The sequence below is a fragment of the Mus musculus genome, chromosome 11 (genome assembly GCF_000001635.26).
Source record: "Mus musculus strain C57BL/6J chromosome 11, GRCm38.p6 C57BL/6J".
Lineage (NCBI taxonomy): Eukaryota > Metazoa > Chordata > Mammalia > Rodentia > Muridae > Mus > Mus musculus.
In genome coordinates, this window is record NC_000077.6 from 55,513,446 (window position 1) to 55,537,570 (window position 24,125).

Consider the following 24,125-nt stretch of genomic DNA (forward strand, 5'->3'; position numbering starts at 1 on the left):
CTTGCTCCAGGTTCTGTGTGTATCCAGACCTGTCATCAGGACCCCGTCTCCCAACTCAGCTCATCCCTGTTGCTTCCCCCTGGACTGCACCTGGCTAGTCTGGGACCATTCTGGCACTCCAAAGTTAGAAGTAAAGAGAAATATTTGTCTAACTTTCCTACACGTTAAAGCTGTGCAAAGCATCTTAAAAAAAAAAAGACTTATAAAAATATAATGGGGTCATTCCCCAAAACTTCCCATGTTATGATATATGAAATGTCAAAATATAATGAGTGGACTTTCTAAATATCACCGTCTCTTCCCACACGCGCCGTCACTTTCACCCTTTCACATCTTCAAGCTTGACTCCCGCCTGGCAATTGGGACAGGTTTTAGCTGCTCACCTTTCCCATGACACAGTTCCTTACAGTCCCAAAGAGGCTCTCCAAAAAAATAGACATTTGGAAAAAAGTTCATGGGTTCACACTCAGTCTCTCCCCATATAATTTCTTGAGATTATTACTTTTTTTTTTAAATAAAAAAGATTGCATATTGGTAATACAACGAGAAGACCACGATGGCCGTAGGGCTGGCACTGAGCTGGGCCAGTGCTGAAGCGCAGAAGCAAGAGGAGCAAGCTTGGTGCCCATTGGGGTTTTCTGGATTCTCCATCCGTGGGCTTCTGCAATGGTCTTCTTCGTTAGTGACTTCCTCCTGGCGGTCCACCATTATCCATCTCCGCGACCCGTGTCTGTGTCACGTGACCCTCTTGAAGCAGAGGCGGAATGGCTTTTTTTTTTTTTTTTTTTTTTTGGCATGTGTGTGTCCGGTTTAAAGATAGACATGGCATTTGTAAGGGTGTGATGGGGGCACATACCACAGCAAGCTTAGTTGTGTCCATTTCTACTCTGGGAAATATTGTCCATCACGTTGGGGACTTTAAGAGTTTAAGCAGCTACTAGGCTGATTTAAGAGACGTATCTTTTGTTCTTGTGGGTTTTGCATTAATGTTAAGCATGGTTAAATGTTATATATTACACTGCTTTCCTGTTCTGGGGCAGGCAGCACTGACCTCCAAACAGGACCCCACCCCCCTCTCAACCCAATGGACTTGAATTTTGAAAGCTGTGATTTCCCAATCCCCTCCCTGATCCCCACCCCACCCCTCATGGTCCCTAGTTGCTGTATTCAAAAAGGCCCTCCCACCTCATGCCCTTGGAGGCTAGATGGATATTGCAATACCCTGGAAGTATCCACCCCTGTGGTTTCTATTGCACTTGGTGGAGGGGGATGGGTGTGTGCTCTTCCTTTCTCCCTCCTCCCCCGGCTCCCAGCCTCTGTGCTCCTCCCACCACCCTCTCCCAGCCCCCCACCCCGCCCCAGAGCCTTCACTTGTTGTGGACATCCTCTCTCCGGACGATCTTATAGATGATCCAGTAGAACATGTTGAAGATGAGGAAGGCCATGGGGAAACCGATGCGAGATATCTTGTCGATCTTCTTGGCTCTCTGGATGAAGAGTTTCCGCATCTCCTCCGGGGACTTGGATGGCGCAGGAGGCGGGTTAGTGGTGTTGTTGTTGTTGGCACCCTTGACAGAGATGCCATCCTTGGCCTGCAGACAGGCTGGGCCCATCCCATAGGCAGAGAAGTTGAAGCGGCCTTCTCCACCCTCATCATCCTGAAACAGATTTAGCATGGGGCTCTACTTAAAATAAGACAAGGGCTGGGCACCCTCCCTGCAAGGCACTCCCCTGGGGGGCCAGGACAAGCCATCTGATCCTCCCTTGTCTCTTAGGCTTTGTGTCCCTAGTCGGTGGAGGCAGTCTGGCTGGCTGGGGAGTCGGCCTTATAGAGGGGCGCCACTCACATGCTGAAACAGATGCAAGCCAGGGGATGGGGATGGTTACAGAGTCTGAGGCATGAGCTCTGTGCCAGGTTGTGGGTCTTTGTCATTTACTGACTTGTGATGTCAGATAGGTAAGTTCCTTCTTCATGCCTGACAGTTATTTTAAGGTTTCTCTCCAAGGCTTTTTGAGCCTTGGAAGTTTCATTGAGTAGGTGACTCGAGGATGGCCTGGGTTTTGGTTAGAGTTTCAGAGGATGATTTAGAGACATCCCCTGCTTTGCCTCTGTTGAATCCTTCCCATCTTCCCCACCCCTTGATGGCCTGGGAAGGGACAGAGAGCTTCTGGCTTTCCCATGCTACAAGTCAGGGAAGCCACGGCTTCTTCCTGCCTCTCGTTCCCACACCATCACCTCCGACAGTCTTCCAGGTTCCCATAGGCTCGTTAAAGGCTCTTTGTCCTTTGGCTCCAACTTACCTTTCCTGCCCCAGCCCACTTCCCATGTGATCTGCATCTCTGCCAGCTTTACTGGACTCCTCCTTTGTAAAACGCTTGAGCCCCAATTCTAGGGGTTTTTCCCTCTCCCAGTCAGCTCCAGCTTGCCCTTCACCTGTTATTCCATGATGGGACTGAAGGGCCAGTGGGTTTGTTTTGTTTTGTGTGTATGTGTGTGTTCATACTGTGCACGTATGCACATGTGGGTGTATGTATATACATTTAGAGGTCAGAGGTTGATGCTAAGTATCTTTTTGGATCCTCATTTTTATTTCTTGAGACAAGGTCTCTCAGTTGAACCCAGAGCTCAGCTGTTTGACTAGTTTGACTGGCCAGCTTGCTCCAGGTATCTCCGGTATCTGCCTCCCTTGAGTTGAGATCACAGGCAGGTTATGGCACATATGAGGTTGCTAGGACTCTGATCCTAACACTTAAACCATGAGCACTTTAGTGGCCAAGTGTAGGAGCGGATACCTTAATCTTCCCACCATCTGGCTAAGCTGGACGTCGTCTCAGTCTTTCTGCCTCAGTATCCCAAATGCTGGGATTATGGCTGTGTGCGACCGTGCCTGGCTCTAATCAGAACTTCCTAGTAGCTGCCACTGACTTCAGGACACTTAAATTCTTCCGCTGCTAAAGAAGGCCTCAGACTTCCTGGAGTGTGTCCACCTGCTCCCTCTTATTTCCTGCCTTTCTCGGTGTGACACTATTCTTCAGTCACTCTGACACATTTCCTTATGTTTGAGTATGTTGGGCTTTTCTTCTTTGGTTCAATTCAAGTTATCCTCTCTGCTTTACCTCTGCTTCCAAACCTGAACCCCAGCCTCCCACTTAGCTGCCGTCCTTGAGTTCCCAAAGACAGGGTAGCTGCTGTGTGGAGTGCCCCAGAGGAAGAGCTCTGATCCCACTGGGGTCTAATTCCTTTGCTGACTGCTACCTCTCCCATTAGAGCAACAATTCTCAGTCTGTGGATCGAGACCCCCCTCTGAGGGTTGTTGAATGACGCTTTCTCGGGGGTTGCCTAAGACTGTCAGAAGACACAGATATTTATATTACAATTCATAATTGTAGCAAAAGTACAGTTATGAAGGGGCAACAAAAAAGTTTACATTTAGGGGGGCATCACAACATGAGGAAGTGTATTAAGGGGCCGCAGCATAGGAAGGATGAGAGGAAGCTCTGTGAGAGCAGCCATGGCTCAGCCTGACATTCCAGTGCTTGGAAGTAGAAACAAGAGGGTCAAGAGTCCCAGAGGGCTTAGCTTCCAGATGGAGGCCAGTTTGAAGCATAGGAAGCCCTATTTCTCAAACCCAGCAAGAAACCAACTCACAAACCCCTAAATGCAACAAATACTGAACATACAAGCAGAGTTTTGGGTGCAGAAGCACAAAGCCTTGTAAAATTATTTCTCCAATAAGTGAAATATTCACCAGTCCCAGCCTCCTTCATTTTTCTTCTTAGATTAATTTATTTCTCTGTGCATGGATGTTTTCTTTGCATGCATGTTTGTGTTGTAAGTGCATGCAGTGCCTTCAGAGGCCAGAAAAGAGTGTCAGGTATCCTGAGCCTGGGGATACAGACAGTTGTGGTCTACCATTGTGGGTGCTGAGAATCAAACCTGCCCTCTCTGCAAGATTAGGTCTCTACAAGTCCTGGGCCCTCTACAAGGGCTCCCAATGTCTGAGCCAGCTCTCCAGTCCACCCAAGCCTCTTTTAAAGTTTTCTTCTTTTCATTCTGTTGGTTTGCATCCTGCATTAGGCACAGGGCCAATGATCAGGACATTTATGATCGATGACTGCATCTGGTCCAGCATTCATGGTGGAAGTAAGAGAATGCGGGTCATATGACGAGGGCTGGTGGGCAGAGTAGGCACTGCCTGTGGCCAGGAAGGTGATGGAGGCTTTAGACCAGGGCCAAGCAGAGGAATGGGGGAGCCAAGACTTTCCAGGCCCCAGGACCTAAAAGGGGCCTTGAAACTTTATGACAGCTAAACATACACGTGCCCTTACTGTTAGGAGCTAGTTGAAACTTTATGACAGCTAAACATACACGTGCCCTTACTGTTAGGAGCTAGAGAATAGAAGTAGTTGTTTTCCGTTTTGTATGGCCTTTATCACCACACAGCATGACACAGCATCCATGCTGGCTGCATGATAATGGTGTGACACAGAAGTGTCAATGGTCTCTACACATCTGCAGCTCTAACTCAGAACTAAAAAGCACGGAAAACTGCGAGCAACACTGAATGCTCCAAGGAGAAGCCAGCCTGGAGAGATGGCTTCTTCAGAAGTTAAAAGCATTGGCTGTCCTTGCAGAGGACCTGGGTTTGGTTCCCAGCACCTACATAGTGGCTCACAAGTGTCTCTAACTTCAGTTCTAGAGCATTTGGAGCCCCTTTTTGGTCTCCTTGGGCACCAGGCATACACACAAACATAGGAAGAATACTCATAGACATAAAATAAAAAGAATAAACTTTAAAAACATTAAAAAAAAAGAATAAAGTAGGTTTAGGCTAGTGAGATGGCTCAGTGGGTAAAGGTGCCTGCCGCTAAGTCTAAAAACATGAGTTCAATCTCCACGACCCACACAATAGAAGGAAAGGACAGATTCTTGCAAGTTGTCCTCTGACCTCTGTATTTGTGCACATGCAGACAGGGCCCTCCTTAGAGAACGTGTGCACATATGCATGTACACTCACACACACATGCACATACATATGTACACACACACACAATGTTCAAGGCCAGCCTGGGATACATGAGACTGTCTCAAAGAATTAAATAAGCCGGGCAGAGGTGGTGCATGCCTTTAATCCCAGCACTCGGGAGGCGGAGGCAGGTGGATTTCTGAGTTTGAGGCCAGACTGGTTTACAGAGTGAGTTTTGGGACATCCAGGGCTATACAAAGAAACCCTGTCTCAAAAAAAAAATCAAATAAATAAAAGGAATGAATACTTCAATAAGTGGGTAGTATCTCGTGTATATAATTATCCATCTATAGACAAACAGTAACACCACCACAACACCACATTAGCTTTCCTAGACATTTTTGGAGAATTATGCTCTCCTTCCTTATCTGGAACACATTGGCAGGGAAGAAGGTTTGGTGCCATCTAGCTGGAACAGCGACTCCTTGTATGCTGGAGAAAGGAAACGCCTAAGCAATGACTGGAAAAGGCCTGCTATTCCTATTGCAACCAGAAGGTGGCAGGATGTGCACGCTCATCTGCTGGAAGACGCTTGGGGATGGGGCAGGAAATTGGGACGTAGACTGTGGAACCCACCCGAGGGATCTGGAGCTCCTGCTGAGTCTGGGCCCCACAGATGCTTCCTAATGATCCCTCTAATGAGGCGGGCCAGGACTTGGAGGTCTGGATGTCTTCTGCCCAGCAAATGAGGCAATATTTGAAAACATGGCAAAACAGTGGGAGTTGAGGAGCCTGACCCAGATGATTGGCTGAATGAAATCCAGGCCAGAGCTAGCTCCTCACCAACTAAACACAGGAGCTCCTAAGCCTGTTTGGACTTCTTACTCTCGGGAGGTTTCTGCAACCCGGATCTGCAGGTCTCCAGTGTAAGTCACACCTAGATGCCAAGGGGAGGTCTTCCACACTTAGTATGGGTCCAGTCAACTACCCTTGGTTTCTGCAGAGCCTTTGTGAATGAGGTCACATTAATTAGGCTGTGCACAGGGGAGTGATGAAGTGAACTGGGACTGTGGTGATCTGGAGTGTGTGTGCTCTGCCTAAGGGCAGTCCCATTGCACAGATACACATGGGAATGGTGTCAGAAGGTGGGATTACAATGGAAATCATTGCACTTATTTTATTCTAGATTATTGGTTTTTGGCTTTTTTTTTTTTTTTAAAGGAAAGGTCTTATGTAGCTTAAACTTCCCTTGAACTTGATATAGTAGAGGCTGACCTCGAACTTCTGATTCTCCAACCTCTACCTCCAAGTGTGATTATAGATGTGTGCTTATGTCTGGATTTATGCAGCATGAATGCTAAGTTGGCATTCCACCAACAGAGCTACTTCCCCAGGCCTGGTTTTTTTTTTTTTTTTCCTTTTTGAGACAAGGTTTCTCTGTATAGCCCTGACTGTCCTGAAACTCACTCTGTAGACCAGGCTGGTCTCGAACTAGAAATTTGCCTGCCTCTGCCTCCCAAGAGCTAGGATTAAAGGAGTGTGCCACCACTGCCCCGCTGTTTTTGCTTTTTTTTTCTTCTTGAGACATGGTCTTGCGCTGTAGCCCAGGCTGACCTTGAACTCTCCAGCCTTCTGCTTCTGCTCACCACCCTCGATCACTGGGATTGCAAGCGTGTACAATGCCTGCAGATAATCATTACACCTTTGAAGGAGGGTCTTGATGTCTAAAGGACAGTAGGAAGGGCTAAGCCTTCTAAGAGGTCCTGTCTAGCCTGTTAAACCCGTGCCAGTGCAGACATAGAAGGACCTTGCAGTCTGGAGCCCCCAAGGGCATCTCCTTGTCTCAGAAGATTGGCCTGTAGATTGCCAAGACTTAACTGAATCGTGTTGCCAGTGTTTAAATAACATACTAGCAATGGGGACCTGTGTGTGTGTGCAATGGGGACCTGTGTGTGTGTGCAATGGGGACCTGTGTGTGTGTGTGTGTGTGTGTGTGTGTGTGTGTGTGTGAGAGAGAGAGAGAGAGAGAGAGAGAGAGAGAGAGAGAGAGAGAGAGAGAGATCCCTGACACTGGTGTGGCAGGGACAAAATTGAAAGCTTCCTTGGAATCTCTGTCTCTGTCTTCAGCACAGTATCCCACCAAGCCAGTCTTTTTGGTAGCTGATGAAGAGACTGAGCCCAGAGCTGGGCCAGGTTTGCTGAACACAAGCAGCAGACCTGCCCCAGCCTGCTGTGTCTAGGAGATGAAGCCAATTATCATCATAGGCATTTGTTTCTTGGTGTCACATGACAATTCTTAAGGCACCGCCTAAGACAATTCTTAAGGAGCCTAGTACCCCAACTAGGTCTTTATACACAGGGTAAAGCGAAGCTTTTCAGGATTCGATCCTGTTCTCAGCTCTGCTACCCGTGGGGACAGTCCAGTGAAACACAGGTCACCGATTGCTTAGGGCACTTCTGCTTCTGCCCCACCATCTGCCCCTCCCCAGGCCACGCCCCAAAGGCCTACCTTGTGATGTCGCCTCTTCCTCCTAAATCGAAGCAGTTCCTTGTGTTGCCGAGACACAAAGTTGACGGCGGCGTACTCCAGCAGGGCAGAGAACACGAAGAGCAGGCAAACAGCCATCCAAATGTCAATAGCTTTCACGTAGGACACCTGCAGGGAGAAAGCACGGAGGCGAGAGAAGAGGAAGGTTTCCTGAAATGTTGCCTGGAAGATTCCAGAAATGAGCAGTTTGTAAGTTTTAGGCTGCGCACTGTTCTGAACACTGTGGTGGATTCTAATAATCCTGCTAATAACATAAACCATCCTTCCCCGAAGCAGATACTGTGCACACTACCCTCTACCAGTCACTTAGCCGTGTTCATTATCAGATGGACTGTGGCCAAAGCTCAGTTTACTTAATAAAGGCCTCAAAGTACAAAACCAGTGATGCTGGTAACTTGGATATGACAAGAAAAGCTACAAAAGTCTTCTTTTAAGCCAAATTGTGAAATTTTCAATTCAATACAGAAAGAAAAAAAATTCTTTGCTGACATTGCTAAGATCTACAACTTATTTATTTATTTTTTATTACTTATTTAATGTATATGAGTGCTCTCTCAGCATGTACACCTGCATGCCAGAAGAGAGCATCAGATCCCATTACAGATGTTTGTGAGCCACCATGTGGTTGCTGGGAATTGAACTCAGGACCTCTGGAAGAGCAGCCAGTGCTCTTAACCACTGAGCCATCTCTATAGCCCCAATAACAAAAAATTTTTATTTAAAAAATTTTTATTTAAAGAAAAATTTGATTTTTTTATATTACATATATGAGTATTTTGCTCAAATGTATGTGTATTACATGCATGCAATTCCTGAAGCATCAAGGAGAGGGGGCAAGATCCAGTGGAACTGGAGTTAGAGATAGTTATGCGCTACCATGTGGGTGTTGGGAATGAAAGCTGGGTCCTATAGAAAAGCAACCAGCGCTCTTAACCACTGAGCTATCTCTCTAGTCTAAGAATAAAATTTAAAAAATGATTTACATTTAAATTATATCTTTGTGTGTATTCATTTGTGAGTAGTATCCGCAGAGGCCAGATGAGTTCATCAGATCTTCTGGAGCTGGAGTTACCCAGAGTGGTGCTGGGAACTGAACTTGGGTCCTTTGCTAGAGCTGCAAGCACTCTTAGCCATGAGCAATCTGTCCAGCCCCACAGCAGAACACATGTTCTACAAAACTATGGTATATATAGGAAAAGTATATGACATATAGGGTTTGGTACCATTCGTCATTTTATGCAATTGCCAGAGTTAGAGTGGAGGGTCCCTAGAACTTGATCCCGGAGGATAAGAGGACATTGTTGTACTGAGTGTGAATGGGGCATGTCCCGCTCTTCAGTAACTTTCCCCACTGCCCACTGCTCTCCCTGGGATATCTGGATGGAAGGAGCAGAGGAGGACAGAGGAAGCACACTGGCAGAGTGTCAGGGAGAAGATGTGATGGTTACAGGAGAAATGGGGAGAGAGGGAGGCCACATCCCCATCGTCTTCAGTGTGTGAAGCGGAGCATCGTATTGAAGTCTGAGAAGATGTTGGACAGAGTATTAGTGTGAAAGAAGGCTCTTAGCAAACAGTTCTGTCAGGGCCCTTGCAAGCTGTCCCTTCACAAAACCAGTGAGTGCACTGGCAGAAATTGCCATTATCTGGAACCCTGTTGATTAACTGCCAAAGGCTTGTAGCAGTCCTGTGAGAATTTATTCAAGACAAGCAGTGGATGGCTGAGAGATGACTCAGGTGACTCAGTGGGAAAGGGCACTTGCCAGCAAGCCTGATGACCTGAGATCAAACCCCAGGACCCATGTGATGGAAGGAGAGAACCAACTTCCCTAAGTGGGTCTCTGACCTAATATGTGCCCCATTGCTTACATGACACAGACACACAGATGCATAGTGAGTGTGCCAGACACACAGACGCATAGTGAGTGTGCATGTGTGCACTCACAGAATTCTTTTCTTTCTTAAAAAGGATCTTGCTATATAGACTAGGTTGGCCTGGAGCTCAGAGATCCTGCATCTATCTCTCCAATGCTGCTGGGGTTAAAGTCATGTGGAGCCACACCCATTGAAAGCTGCTGGTGTGTTTTAATTATCACTTTTCTACTTTCCTAACCCTGAAGACCCAGTAATCCACTTCATGTTTCTGTGGCATCTGTGTCCTGAACATTCTGGAATTTCAATCTGCAATAAGAATACAACATATCCTGACGGTCTTCTCCCACTTGCAGTATTTTTGAGGCACATCTTACTGCTGTGTGCAACAGCAGCAGATTATTTGCATTTAAAGATTTATTTTATATTTATGTGTATATATGTGCGTGTGTTTGTGTGTGTAGATGTACATGTGTGCATGCCTGTGGAGACCAGAAGTTCCCCCTACAGCTGGAGTCACAGGTGGCTGTGCACTGCCCTGCAATGGATGCTGGGAACCCAGTGTCCATCCTTAGCAAGAGAAGAAGTGCTCTTAAGCAGTGAGCTGTCTCCCTAGCTCCAGCAGTCTATTTTTATGGCTTAATAATATTCCATTGTATGGAGACATAGCACTGTGACTCTCTGTCCATTGGATAGTGAGTATCAATCATTTCTGCCTTTTGGTGGAATGGAATGATGCTGTGAACCACTGTGTAGTGTGGCTGTGTGTATGGGTTTGCCCCTGGGGGGGGTTTTGGTACTTTAATTTTCTCTGCTCCTATCCTAGCCCTCCAGACCACAGTAGCCTTGACAATCAACAGCCAGAAAAACAATAATAGCCAGCCATCAGGCATCCACTGGAGAGGGCAGGGGAGTTGGAGCCGATTCGAGCTGGTTCCCAGGGCCCTGCCCTCTTCCTTTGCCCTCTCTAGCTGTTCAATTAGTGCTCCTTCCTACCACAAGCTGCCTTTATTTGACCTGATTTGGTAAGGGTCCAGTGGGAACTCTTTTCATTTGTATCTTTTAAATCTGGGGGACATTTGTCGAAAGCAATTAGTGGGATCGCTATCAGAGGCACTGAGGCAAAATAACAGGTTAATCAAAAAACTCAAGAGGGCACTGGGCACAGAGCTCAGGAGTGGGACACTCGCCTGGCATGCTCAAGGGCCTGGGTTCTAGCCTTCCAAAGGTTAAGTGAAAAGTTCAGAAAAGTGAGCCGTGTCATGAAATGTCACGGCAGGCTAATCTGTGAGTGCCCAGGGGCAACCCAGGACTCCCTGATCCACCCATGCTAAGCCAGCTCCCAGCAGGACGTAAAGACCTGTCTGGCTGATACTGAAGATACACATATCACAAATCCTAACAGGCGCTCTCATCTCAGAGATGGGGGACACTCACAGGGTCTGCACAGTCCATAAAACATCTCTGTTCGGTTTTCACATGGTTGCCAGGCTCAGCGAGCTCAGACCTTAGCGGCTGACATAACAGAAATCCAGGGTTCACAGAACCAGTTCAGACAAAGCATCAACCATAATCATAAGTCCTCAGGGGGTGGAGTCTGAGTTCCAAACGTTGCCCTCTTGTCTTATGTATGTAAATGCACAATTTATAAGGAGTACAAAACAAACAAGTAAACAAACAAACAAAAAAAACCCAAACCAAAAAGTTCCAAAACAAAAACTATGACCCAGTTATAGTAAAAAAAAAAAAAAAAAAAAAAAAGAAAGAAAGAAAGGAAAGGAAAGAAAGAAAGAAAGGTGAGTCAATGAGCTGGCACCCAAGGAAACCAGATATCAGACTTACTAGAGAATGAATTATTTTATTTTTAGTTGCCCATATGCATTATGCCTGTGTATGAGTTTGTGCACAAGAATCCAGAGGCATTGGCATAGGAGGGCTGGCCTCATAGGAGGTGTGTTGTGGGAGCTGGGGATTGAACCTACGTCCTCTGCAAGAGCAGTGAGTGCTTTTAATCCTTAAGTCATCCCTCTAGCCCATTATTTTATTTTATCTTTAAAAAAAATAGGATATCATGTAGCTGGCATTGAGCTTGGTGTGTAGCTGAGGTTGATCTTGAACTCCTGCTGCTCCTGTCTGTCTCTGTCTCCCAAGGGCATGCATGCCACTACCAAGCTGGGCAAATAAAGATGTTAAATTAATTATCTTAAATATATTCAAGCCACTTAAGGAAAGAAACTATGTCTAGGCAGTTTCTATATGGTGGCACCCCCCTGTAGTCCCAGAACTAAGGAGGCTGTGGGTGGAGGAGAACAAGGCATTCAAGGCCAGCCTGAGCTACAGTGTGGGTGGAGGAGCACCCTGCATTCAAGGCCAGCCTGAGCTACAGAGCCGACACTGTCTCAAACAAAAGAAAACAACAAGGAGAAACTAAAGTAAATTTGAGAATATTCTCTCACCAAGAAGAACACATTAATAAAAAGATGAAAATTATAAGGGAACCAAATGCAAACTCTGAAGTTGAAAGTAAATAGTTGAGATGAGAATTTCATTGACAACAGTGAATGCGAGGGGGTAGAAGACAGAACTGGTGAGTGAGGGGAAGGACCAGCAGCCTAGAGATCATGAGTCTGAGGGCAGAGTGAGGGAGAAGTGGAGCGGCAGAGACTCATGAGAAACCACCAAAGCTAACACAAGATGACCACACCCTCAGAAGAGGCAAAAACAGTCAGAATATATGACTGTACACTTATCCTGAGCCTATCATCTATTTATTAATCACCTATTATCTATTAATCTATCAATAACCTATGATCACTCTATATAATTGTTCTATAACTTCTTCCATATGTCTACTTATCTTATAATCTATCTATCTATCTATCTATCTATCTATCTATCTATCTATCTATCTATCTATCTATCTATCACCTATTTATCATCTATAATCTATCCACTTATCTGATCTACTATCACATATCATCTATCTACTTATCTAATCTATCACCTATTTACCTCAATAATCTACTTATCTGATCTATCTATCATCTATTTATCTATCCGTCTGTCTGTCTGTCTATCTATCTATCTATCTATCTATCTATCTATCTATCTATCTATCTATCTATCTATCTATCTATCCATCCACCATCTTTCTATCTGTTCTAATTTCTTTTTTGTTGCTTGCACAAATGTTCCTACCAAACACAACTAGGGAAGGAAAAGATTTATTTGGCTGACACTCCCAGGTCACATTTCATTATTGAAGGAAATCAGAGGGAGGGACTCAGGTTCTTGAAGCAGAGACCGTAGAAGAATGCTGTGCTGCTACCTTGTTCTCTGCTCACTTGTGCTGAGCTTCCTTTCTTCCTTTCTTCCTCTCTTCCTCCCTCCCTCCCTCCCTTCCCTTCCCTCCCCTCCCCTTCCCTCCCTCCCTTCCCTTCCCTTCCCTCCCCTCCCCTCCCCCTCCCTCCCTCCCTCCCTCCCTCCCTCCCTCCCTCCCTCCCTCCCTCTTTCTTTCTTTCTTTCTTTCTTTCTTTCTTTCTTTCTTTCTTTCTTTCTTTCTTTCTTTCTTTCTTTCTTTCTTTCTTTCTTTCTTTCTTCAAGACAGGGTTACTCTGTGTATCTCTTGCTGTCCTGGAACTCACTCTGTAGACCAAGCTGACTTCGAACTCAGAAATCCGCCTGCCTCTGCCTCCCGAGTGCTGGGATTAAAGGCGTGTGCTACCACTGCCTGGCTTTTTTTTTTTTTTCCCCCGAGCTAACTTTCTTATATAGCCCAGGACAAACTACAGAGGGATGGTACTGTCCACAGTGGGCTGGGCCCTCTTACATCAATGAACAATTAAGACAATCCCTCACAGGCCAATCTGATCTGTGCAATCCTTCAATTGAGAATCCCTTAAGTGACTCTAGGTTGTATCAAGTTGACAGTTAGTGCTAGCTAGGAGTGTGTGTGTGTGTACATGTATGTATGATCTAGTCTATTTTGTCTACATATATCATCTAACTATGCTATGTGTCTACTTATGTATCTATCTTTGCATATAGATAAACAAAACAAACATGGCAAAGTATTAACAATTGGAGAATGTAGGTGACGATCTTGGGGTATGTGTTAGATGCTGTTCCAATGTCCTTGTATTAGAATGGAGGTAATGTGTGGCCCTGACTGGAAGCAGCACATGAATAAAGTTGTCTTGTTATTTTACAAACTACTTGCAGCTTCTCTCCTCCTCCAATTCTTTGAATAAGATGCCAAGAACCTAGAAACTGTGGTCCAGATAGCAACTTCCTGAAACAATACCACAGGCAGTATGTATATGTATGGTGAGACACACTGTATGCTCCCCATGTCTCAGCTAGAGATGAGAGGTGATGGAGTCTTCTCCGTTCTGGGATACAGTATTCCCCAGTGGTGCCACTCACCTTGGGTAGGGAGGCTCGGGAGCCAGAGCTCTGTGTGGTCATGGTGAGCACTGTGGTGATGCCCAGCCCCACACGAGCTGGTGCAGCATCCATGTTGATCCAGAAGGAGATCCAGGACAGGATGACGATGAGCAGGCTGGGGATGTACATCTGGATCAGGTAGTAGCCCATCTGCCGCTCCAGGTGGAATCGGGCCTCGATGCAGGTGAATTTACCTGCAAGGAAAGACAGCAGAGTCATGGGACGTGGCTAGGGAGTAGCAGAAATGTTAGTGTCAGCTTGGCTGGAGTCCTCGTCCAGCCCCACACTCTCTGTGTTCACAGGCAAGCGACCGAATTGTTCTGTGCTTCAGTTTCTTCCTTTAGGGCGAAGAGGTCAACACAGTTGGTCGTCCACATCTATTGGTTCTATGTCTGTGGTTTCATCCAAAGTGCGAGTAGAATCGTTCAGAAGAAGTTTGTCTCCCCTGAACATGGACAGACTCTTCCTGCCATCACATCCCAGACGACAGGTGAACATCTGTCTCCACAGCATTTACATCGAGTTAGACATTGTCAGTTATCCTGAGATAACATATTCAGAAGGATGTGCACGGGTCACATACAAACACTGCTCCACACTATCAAGGGAACTTAAACATCTTTGGATTTAGGTATCTGAGGAGGTTCTGGAGGAAATCTCTTGAAAAATACTAAAGGAGGACAGAAATAAAAAAATACATTCTTAATATGGTTACTCCTAAAAATTACATTTACTTATTCATTTGTGGTATGTGTGTGTGTATGCACAAGTGGGCATGTGTATACAATGGCCTTTGTGTGGAGGTCAGAGAACAACTTGTGAGAGTGAGTTTATCCTTCTACTATTTGGGTTCTGAAGATGAACCTGTGGTTGTCAGGATTGGTGGCAAGTACTTTTACCCTCTTGACAGCCCTCATATAGTGAGTCTAATGGTTTTTGTTGGGTGAACTGAGATGATGTTTACAAAGAGCTATGACCACCATCATCACCATCATTCACTAGTGTCATCATAATCACCATGACTACCCTCGTTAACATTACATCACCATTATCATTTAACAACACTATCAACATCATCATCATTTTAATGATCTTCAGCTCATTATCACCACCACCACCATCACCATCACCATAATCACCACAATCACCACCACCATCATCACCATCATCCTATTTGTTTGCTAAGAGACCGGCTAAGTGGAGTTTCCAGACTCTTCTGCTGTGGTGTCCCCAGATGTGACTTGATTCTATTACTTCTTGGAAACCTTTTGTTTGATGACTTTTTTTTTTTTGAGATGTCCATATCCACACTCTAGATGCATCTTTCTTCCTAAGTATTTCTCTTTCTCTTAACTCCTGGGTCTAAAAACAACTGAATCAACCCCAACTCTGCATAAGAATCTGTGCTGGCTAGTCTGATGTCAACTTGACGCACAAACTAGAGTTATCTGAAAGGAGGAATTCTATAAGATCTGGCTGTAAGACATTTCCCTCCCTCCCTCCCTCCCTCCCTCCCTCCCTCCCTCCCTCCCTCCCTCCCTCCCTCCCTTCCCTCCCTTTTGTCTTGTCTTGTCTTTTCTTTTGTTTTGTTTTCTTTTCTTTTTTTAAAAAAGATTTTATTTATTTATTATATGTAAGTACACTGTCGCTGTCTTCAGACACTCCAGACGAGGGAGTCAGATTTCGTTACGGATGGTTGTGAGCCACCATGTGGTTGCTGGGATTTGAACTCCGGACCTTCGGAAGAGCAGTTGGGTGCTGGGACCCACTGAGCCATCTCACCAGCCCCCCTTTTGGTTTTTCAAGACAGGGTTTCTCAGTGTAAACAGCCCTGGCTGTCGTGGACTCTCTTTATAGATCAGGCTGGCCTCAAATTTACAGAGACCTGCCTGCCTCTGCCTCCTGAGGTGCTGGGATTAAAGGCGTGCACCACCACTGCCCAGCTTAAAGCATTTTCTTAATAAGTGATTAATGGGAGAAGGCCCAGCGGAACCATTCCTGAGTTGGTCCTGGGTTCTACAAGAAAGCAGCTGAGCAAGCCATGGAGCACAAGTCAGTGAGCAGCACCCCTCCATGGCCCCTGCATCAGCTCCTGCATCCAGGTTCCTGCCTGTCTGAGTTCCCATCCTGACTTCCTTTGAGGATTAACAGTGATGTGGAAGTGTAAGACAAACAAACTCTTTCCTCACCAACCTGCTTTTTGCTCATGGTGTTTTGTCCCAGCAGTAGAAAAGCTGACCAAGACAGATTCCCTTTTGTTTGTTCCTTCTTTTCTTATATAACACATTTCCTATTCTCTACAGCAAAGTCCAAGCTGTCTACACTGTCCCGCCCAGTTTACCTCTGACCTGTTTTTCTAGCATCTTCTCTCCTTCCTTACCCTAATGGTTATTCCCTGCTCCCCTGTTTTGTCTGGAGCTTGCCTTGCCCTCACCCTCCTGAGCTTCCAGCTTGCTTTTCTTTGAGCTTGTCTTTACTGGGAGGTCCCTCTTCCTTCTCAGGAAATGCTTTTCTTCTTGTTGGGCAGTTTCTTCACAAACTGACAAAAGATCCCTTTTCTTCCTGTGTTCTCAGTTCTACTCATGGGATTGCCTGAGCCTTTAAGCCACAGAGCAGCAGGTGAGTGACAGCCAGTCTCTCTCTTCTCTTCTCTTCTCTTCTCTTCTCTTCTCTTCTCTTCTCTTCTCTTCTCTTCTCTTCTCTTCTCGTCTCGTCTCGTCTCGTCTCGTCTCGTCTCGTCTCGTCTCGTCTCGCCTCGCCTCGCCTCACCTCTCCCCTTGCCTCTCCCCTCACCTCCTCCATCTCTCTCTGTCTCTCTCTGTCTTTCTCTGTCTCTGTCTGTCTCTGTCTCTCTTTTTACACAGGGTCTCACTATGTAGCCCTGGCTGTCCTGGAACTCACTATGTACATCAGGCTGTCTTCTAAATCACAGAGATCCACCTGTCTCTGCCTCCAGAGTACTGGGATTAAAGGTGTGTGCTCCACCACCTGCCTTCTTTCTCTCTTTTGTGCTGGATTGGGAAGCTTATCTCTTTGCACCCATGTATCACCAGAACTAGGACACTCTTGTTCGAGGGAAGGTAAAGGTCTTGTCTACTGAAGTAAGCGACTAGGAGATTTCCTGGGGCCTTATACAGTCAGGGCCCTGTTCATCTTTGTCCTCTGTCCCCACAGGGCCTTACTCGGGGCTGTAAATGTGAAGAGTGGAGGAGGTAGTGAGCAGGAAGGTTCCCTGCACATCAGACCCTTTCCTCCTCTTGGCGGCTGTCAGTAACGCTGCTGCAGGCACAGGGCAACAGATGTGTCTCTGAAATCTTTGCTTCATTTTCCAGATGGATATATAGAAGCGGATTGCGGCATCTGAATATAGTTTTCAATAGACGAATGGAGAAAATGACAGAGGATTAGCCCTCAGAATAAGAAAATTGGGCAGAGGAGACAGCTTAGTGGGTAAAGGACTTGCTCGGGTGAGCAGCTGTAACCCCCGTGCTGACGGGGACGGGGAAGATGGATACCCGGAGCTTTGTGGCCAGCCAGACCACCCCAATTGTGAGTTCCAGTTTTACAAATAAAGTGGGGCAGTGATAGAGGGAGGTACCTGGCATCTACTCCTGGCCTCTCTCTGTGTGTGCAAGCATGATAACATACTTCTCCTGGCCCCTCTTCTCCACTTCCTCTTTCCTGGGCCTGCCATCATCCTAGAGCAGACATGTGTCACCTCTGCTCAGCCTGGGTCAGACACGGCTTCTTACCAGTATGCCAGCCAGCAGGCCAGCCGGCTTGGCCCCTCCCCACAGTGCACACATGAGCTGCCTTCCCATCTGAGATGGGGTTTGTATAGTTTTCCCTGGTCTAACTCCGGCTCCTTTCGTGAATTCAGCCTCTCCCAGCAAAGGCTAGACTAGGCACAGATGACAGAGCTGACCAAGTCTTTGTGGCTCCTATTTCTCTACCCACCATTTCTTTTTTCTTTTATTGAATATTTTCTTTATTTACATTTCAAATGTTATCTCCTTTCCAGGTCTTCCCTCCAGGAACCTCCCTATCCCATCCCTCCTCCTCCGCCTCTATGAGAGTGCTCCTTCACCCACCCACCCACTTCCGCCTTCCAGCCCTGGCATTCTCCTACACTGGGGCATTGAACTCCTCAGGCCCAAGGGCCTCTCCTCCTACTGATGTCCAGCAAGGCCATCCCCTGCCACATATGAGGCTGGAGGCATGGGTCCCTCCATGTTTACTATTTGGTTGGTGGTCCAGTTTCCGGGAGCTCTGGGGGTCTGGCCTGTTGACACTGTTGCTCCCTCCATGGGGCTGCAAACCCCCTCAGCTTCTTCAGTTCCTTCCCCAACTCCCCCATCGGGGACCCTGTGCTTAGTCCAGTGGTTGACTGTGAGCATCCACCTCTGTATTTGTCAGGCTCTGGCAGAGCCTTTCAGGAGACAGCCATTTCAGGCTCCCATCAGCAAGCACTTCCCGGCATCTGCAATAGCATCCGGGTTTGGAGACTGTATATGGGTTGGATCCCCAGGTGGGGCAGTCTCTGGATGGCCTTTCCTTTAGTCTCTGCTTCACACTTTGTCTCCATGTTTCCTCCTGTGAGTATTTTACTCCCAAATGGGCTGATTTCTAATGGTTATTAATTACTAATCAGAACCACGCCCACCCAGCCCCCTCTTGCTTGGCTCCGAGGCAAGTACTTTCCGTCTTCACTATCAGAAACACAAGCTTCTATGTGGCAGAGTCTACCCTCTATCTGCCAGTTCCTCTACTTGCCTCAGCAGTAGGACCCCTACCCAGAGTAAAGATAGTAGTTACTAGCTTCCCCTGTAATTAGGTGTGGTCTAAGCTTCAGTCAACATCCCCAGGACTTAGAGAGAACATCTCAGTGGCACGTCTCTGTTGTTCCAAACCTGTTCCATAACCATCATGGTAATTACACACAGACCCATGCCATTCTGTGGCTGGATGACCCAGGAGACCTGGGGGCATTATGGCCGCTTGCACCCACCTGTGTTGTAGTGCTTGGTGCAGTATCTCAGGTCTTTCTCTTCCTTCAGAATAAACTGAGGCAGGGTCAGTCCGTCTGCCACCTGCACAGCTCCTTGCTCCTGCCACTCAAAGATGAGGTCGTTCATGGTATATCCAACTGGGAGAGACCAGAAGAGGGGCTCGGTCAGCGAGAACTCAGCGTTACACTTAGGATTGGAGGCTGGGTGGAGCCCCAGATCATGGTGGAAGTTAGGGGACCCGTTGTCTTTTTTTCTTTACCTCCACAAGAGGTGAAACTTGTTTAAATTAATTCCCCAGCCCTCCCACCTAGGTTTGTCCTGGGGTTCTGCTCCTCACCCCATGGCAAAGAATGATTGACACCAAAGCTTCCCTTTTTTGCTCCCTACAGATTTTCCTCTAGAGAGTGAGTCTGTCACGCATGCTCTTGATGAGAAGAGCAGGTGGCTCAATCAAGACAATCAAGAGTTTTTACCCCAGGACCAACTCTCTTTTATTTTGGGGGACATGGTCTCAGGTAATCCAGGCTAGCCTAAACTCACTATGTAGTTCAGACTCTCTTGAAACTGAAACCCTTCTGTCTCAGCCTCCTGTAGTGTACACCACCTAGCTCTTTCCTAGCTTGTGTGTGTGATATAATGTGAATATGTATTCACGCGGTTAAATGAACATGTGTGTGTAGGCCAGAAGCTGAGAGCTGATGTCGGGTGTGTTCCTCAGTTGTTCCCCACCTTATTTATTTTAGAAAAGATTTTATTGTATTTTTAAATTGTGAGTGTGAGTGTGAGTGTGTGTGTATGTGTGTGTGTGTGTGTGTGTGTATGCCTGTGCATGCCACAACCACGTAGATGGCTTCAGGGACCAGAGGTGTTAGATCTTCCTGGAGCTGGATCTTCAGGAGGAGGTTGTTGCTGGAAACACAGGACCTCTGGAAGAGCAGCTAGTGCTTATAGCTGCTGAGCCATCTCTCCAGGGCCCGCTTTATGTTTTTGAGACAAGGTATCGCACTGAATATGGAGCTAGTTGATTCTGTTAGCTTGGGTGGCAAGTGCCTTCTATCTCTATACCCCTAGCCGTGCCTGGCTTTGACATGGTGCGGGGGGACCCAAACTCAGCATGGCAGGCATTTTACTGGCAGAGCCTTCTCCCCCTGACCCTGTTTCCTGCTTTCAATAATACGCTCCACTAGTTCTCCTTTGCTGGAGTGACCTATGCAGTCAGTTGCCTACCTCTCCTGTTGAAGTGAACACTCTCAGTGATTTCCCTCAGCCATCTCTCTTCATTCCTGGCAGGCACATTCACAAGGGACTTGGCACAGTGCCTCCTCCTGGGAGGATGCAGCTGGTGACAAAGCCTGGCCCCAGAGAGACGGGGGTGGGGGTGGGAGGGAGTTATGCTTCTAATGTATTTTCTCAATGCAAGCCCCTCACTTGGCACGTTGAGTTATAAAAGTACTCTCCTGGGGTCTATCGATTAGGGGATTTCTGCCTGGCAATGGATAAAGGAAGCCTGGCTCCTTAAAAAAAACGATTTGGACTCACAGCTTTCGAGTTGCATGATACACGTCTGTACATCCATCGGGAAATTCTTCAGGTCCATGGGGCAGGCCAGCGTCAGGGTGATTCTGGGAAGAGAAGGGATGGGACTGATGCTGGGACTATAATCAGGGAGTCTGTGCCTCCATACTTGTGCTGGTTGAAATCATTGTTCCAGGGTGGGGACCAGCGACCAGGGACCTGTGCTTATTTCCAAACTCCTGGGGTGGGAAGAGGAGGCTTGTCGATGGAAAAGGGGTGGCCCAAAGTCACCAGTCAGAGGGACTTCTGGGTTTTTTTGGGAGTCATCTTGAATGCTACAGACCCGTTTTTAGCAGGTTGCTAGGGCTCCAGGTTCTGCCCCCACACCCCTCCCTCAGGTTTTCCACAGAGTCCTCAGCCTCAGGAACTCTCAGGCTTCTGCAGTATGTCCTGCACACGGCTCTTGGCTGCTTCCATTCATACACCAGGCCTGTCAGAAGTGAGTCCAGAACTGTCCCCCCACCCCACCTCTGGCTTTTTCCATGCAACTCACTCAAGACTATGAGTTCAGGTAGGGACAGGAAGAAAGTAGTGGGCCAGTTATTTATTTTGGGGGTGTTCAGCCTTATAAAGGCCACAGCCCCAGAGCCAGAGGGAGCCCTTCTGTGACATCCCAGGCTGGTAGCCCAGGCTGTGAAAACAACCTTGAAAGTCTTTGCTAACACCAGAGCTCTGGCAGCAGAGGGGAGTGGAGGGCTCTTAGACAATCAGGCTCTCTCTCCAACAGGTTAGGGACACATATGTAGAAAAGGATGGGCTGGGTCTGTGCTAAAGTCACATGGAACTAGCTTTTGCATGCTGAGTCCATTGTGCTAAAGTCACATAGAACTAGCTTTTGCATGCTGAGTCCTTTGGCTCTGGGGTTGGGTGATGTGCTATCGGTTCCTGCTGTCCCGAGGCCAGTCCCTCTCTCTTCCTTGAGGTACTCAGATGGGGATGTTTCCATAGAACATAGCTACTGCCACCTCAGCTGCACACCTGGTCCCTTGGGAGTTTCCCTTTCCAGTTCATACCTCCAGTGTGTGTACTCCTCTCTAAGGAGAGGACAGAAGCAGGAGGGGGATGGGAGGAGGAGGGGCGAGAACGGGGGAGTGAAAGGAAAACCAGCTGGCCCATTTCTGAAGATAAAAGCTCTGAAGTGGGGCAGCTGTCAGGATGGGTTAATTTCCAGATGCTGAGTGTCCTTGGGACCATCACTTTCTGCTGACCTGTCCTTCTGTCAGCTTACACTGGGACTTGGTTTTCTGGGAGACATGAAACTGTCCTGGCAGCAGTGAATTCCAGGCAGAGGTGACCCTCCCTCCAGCAGCCCACCAGGACCTTGGTGGCTGACTCCTTGTCCTTCTTCCTCTAGATGTGGCTGGTAGGATGGACGCAATCAGCAGAGCTTCTGCTGCCCCTCAGAGGAGAGGGTCCCACGTCCCTTCCGTACAGTGGTGACGGTTCCTCGTCCCTTCCCGACAGCCTGTAGAGGCCTGAGCCCAGTTGTCTCTGAAGGTCAGGATCAGCCCAGCCTTCTCACTTTCTGCCCTGCCCCATCTTGGATATTTAAGGCTCCTATCTGAATGGGAGATAAGACTTCTCCCTCAATGAGGAGCTGAAGGTGAGAGATACGTCCATTTAGCATTCTGAAGTTCTTTAAAATCAGAATACAGCCATTCATTATCATGTATTGATGTGCAGATGGAAAGTGGTGGCCGCTGGCCATTCTGATTTTCCAGAAGTCTCGGGACCCCAAACTGGAAAGCTGTGGCTCTTTTGATGCTCCAGCGGGCAGGGGACTTACACTAGTACCCCATCAGTACCTACTCTCTGACAGGAACCGTGGACAGTTGGCCAAGTTTCCTACATTTTCACATCCCCACTTCTCTGATGTACACAACGGGGATCATTAAACTCAGTTCATGAGTTATATAATAATATATTAGATGAAAAGTGTTCTGCACCATCTGTTTTCCAAGCTGCCAGAGTTGAGTGTGAGCCCATGTCTCTACTTTCATTATCCATTGTCCCTGTGGCCCGGGCAAGGAGATTGGGGACTAGGTGTGTGGGTGTCAGGGAGTGGAAGTCACAGGACACTCTGAAAGCTTAGCAGTTAACCAAGATACAACCAGGAGTTGGGGAGGTCTTGAGTCCCAAGGCTTGGTACCGGGTAAGTGGGATTCAAAGCAGGGAGGTGGCAGCCCTGGCTTAGCCTTGTGGACTGTGCTCAAATTTGCCACCAAAGCTGCAGTGTCTTGTCAAACTTTATTCCTCAACACTTGCTACTGATGGTGGCTGAGAAGTCTATGTTGTCTTTGTTGAGATATAGCGAGACTTAAATGCCACCCTCTCTCACAAGCCTTTCCTACTCTCTCTCCTTGCTTTTGATGAAGCCTGTTCCTAGGATTCCCTGGCCTCGTCGTTGGCTCTGGAACTCACCTGATGCTGTAGAGGACATTGCCATTCCGGGAGATTCTTAGCAGTTTGTTGTCCGTGGTGATTTCGTGGAAGTGGGCCCCCTTCTCATTGGCAAAGAACAAGTCAGGCTTCCAGATGGAATCCAACATAGATGGGTCAAGGTCCAGAGAGTCATCAGGGTATTCATTGTAGGCCAGACGGGGGTCGTTCCACTGCTGCCTCAGGAAGATGTTGACCCTATAGTCCTGCAGCCCAAGACAGCAGTGGGGGTGGGGTTAGGCTCTAGGTACCAACTCTCAGAGGACCCTATACTTATGGCTCATGGGTCGTGAAGCCCATCCTGGAAGATGCTGAGTGTGGCTGCATGTCTGGGTACCAGGGACCAGTATCACCCCTCCCCATCCTCAGCTAAGTATATGCAAATCTGAACTTTAGAAGAAATGTTTTATTTTGAAGGGATTTTAGCTGGGCATGGTGGCTCAAGCCTGTAGTTCCAGCATCAGTCGTTGAGGCAGAAGCACCATCATGAATTTGAGGCCAGCCTGGGTTACACAGGCACATACTGGGTGAGGACTGCAAAGCATGACCCTGTCCTAAAACAACAAAGAAACAAACAAAACCAAACCAAAAACAAATTAAAAATACATTTCAAAGACTAATGTGAAAGATCTGTTTTTCTTTTTTGTTTGTTTTTCTTTAAAATTTAAAAACTTTCTTTCTTCCTCCCTCCCTCCCTCCCTCCCTCCCTCCCTCTCTCTCTCTCTCTCTCTCTCTCTCTCTTTCTTTTTTTCTTTCCTTCTTTCTGTGTGCAGCACATTTGTGGCAGTCAGAGGACAACTTGTGGAAGTTAATCATCTCCTTTCACCATGTGGGCCCTGGGGATTGAGCACAGGTCATCGAGGCTTGATGGCAAGCATCTTTCCATAATGAGCCATCTCTCCGGCCCACTGTTTTTATCTGTTTGTTATCATTTGATTTAATTTACTTGTTACTTTCAGGTGAGGGGATTTTAATTTTATTTGTTTGAACATCTGTATGCACATACATATATGTGTACCACATGTATGCCTGGTATTGACACGGAGGTTTTTCAGTATCTGAGAAGGCCAGAAGAAGGAACACCGTTTTACCCCCCTCAACTCCCACTTTTATTTTTAAAGACTGTATTTCTTTGTGTAGCTCTGGCTGGCCTGAGACTTATTATGTAGACCAGGCAGGCCTTGAACTCACAGATATCTACCTGCCTCCACATTGTAAATAAAAACGTGAAAAGAGAATTTCAAGGTCATTTATAGCTATGTAGTTTGAGGT

General features: G+C 47.1%; 1 protein-coding gene and 1 long non-coding RNA gene across 7 annotated transcripts in view; one reads left to right on the top strand and one right to left on the bottom strand.

The window, feature by feature from the left end:
• Nucleotides 1–793: 793 nt before the first annotated feature.
• Nucleotides 794–24,125, bottom strand: part of Glra1 (glycine receptor, alpha 1 subunit) — a 93,960-nt gene continuing 70,628 nt past the window's right edge. Inside the window, exons 4-9 of one of the 2 annotated variants that reach the window (NM_020492.4) lie at nucleotides 22,836–23,059; nucleotides 20,379–20,461; nucleotides 18,839–18,976; nucleotides 13,810–14,024; nucleotides 7,477–7,623; nucleotides 794–1,658 (exon numbers count right to left, since the gene is read on the bottom strand). In NM_020492.4, the coding sequence (NP_065238.2) occupies nucleotides 1,368–1,658; nucleotides 7,477–7,623; nucleotides 13,810–14,024; nucleotides 18,839–18,976; nucleotides 20,379–20,461; nucleotides 22,836–23,059 (1,098 nt within the window). In that variant the 3' untranslated portion in view covers nucleotides 794–1,367. Of the gene's footprint in view, nucleotides 1,683–7,476; nucleotides 7,624–13,809; nucleotides 14,025–18,838; nucleotides 18,977–20,378; nucleotides 20,462–22,835; nucleotides 23,060–24,125 lie in introns of both variants that reach the window. The other variant, NM_001290821.1, reaches the window with a different exon arrangement.
• Nucleotides 1,478–22,848, top strand: Gm12236. 5 transcript variants are annotated; one of them, XR_001780212.2, is made up of 5 exons: nucleotides 1,478–1,541; nucleotides 14,162–14,320; nucleotides 16,405–16,449; nucleotides 21,769–21,911; nucleotides 22,790–22,848. It is a non-coding gene; the product is annotated as a predicted gene 12236 (long non-coding RNA). The 5 variants fall into 5 exon arrangements; XR_001780213.2 differs by having other exon boundaries at nucleotides 21,769–22,017; nucleotides 22,790–22,842; XR_001780215.2 differs by lacking the exon at nucleotides 1,478–1,541 and adding an exon at nucleotides 5,545–5,893.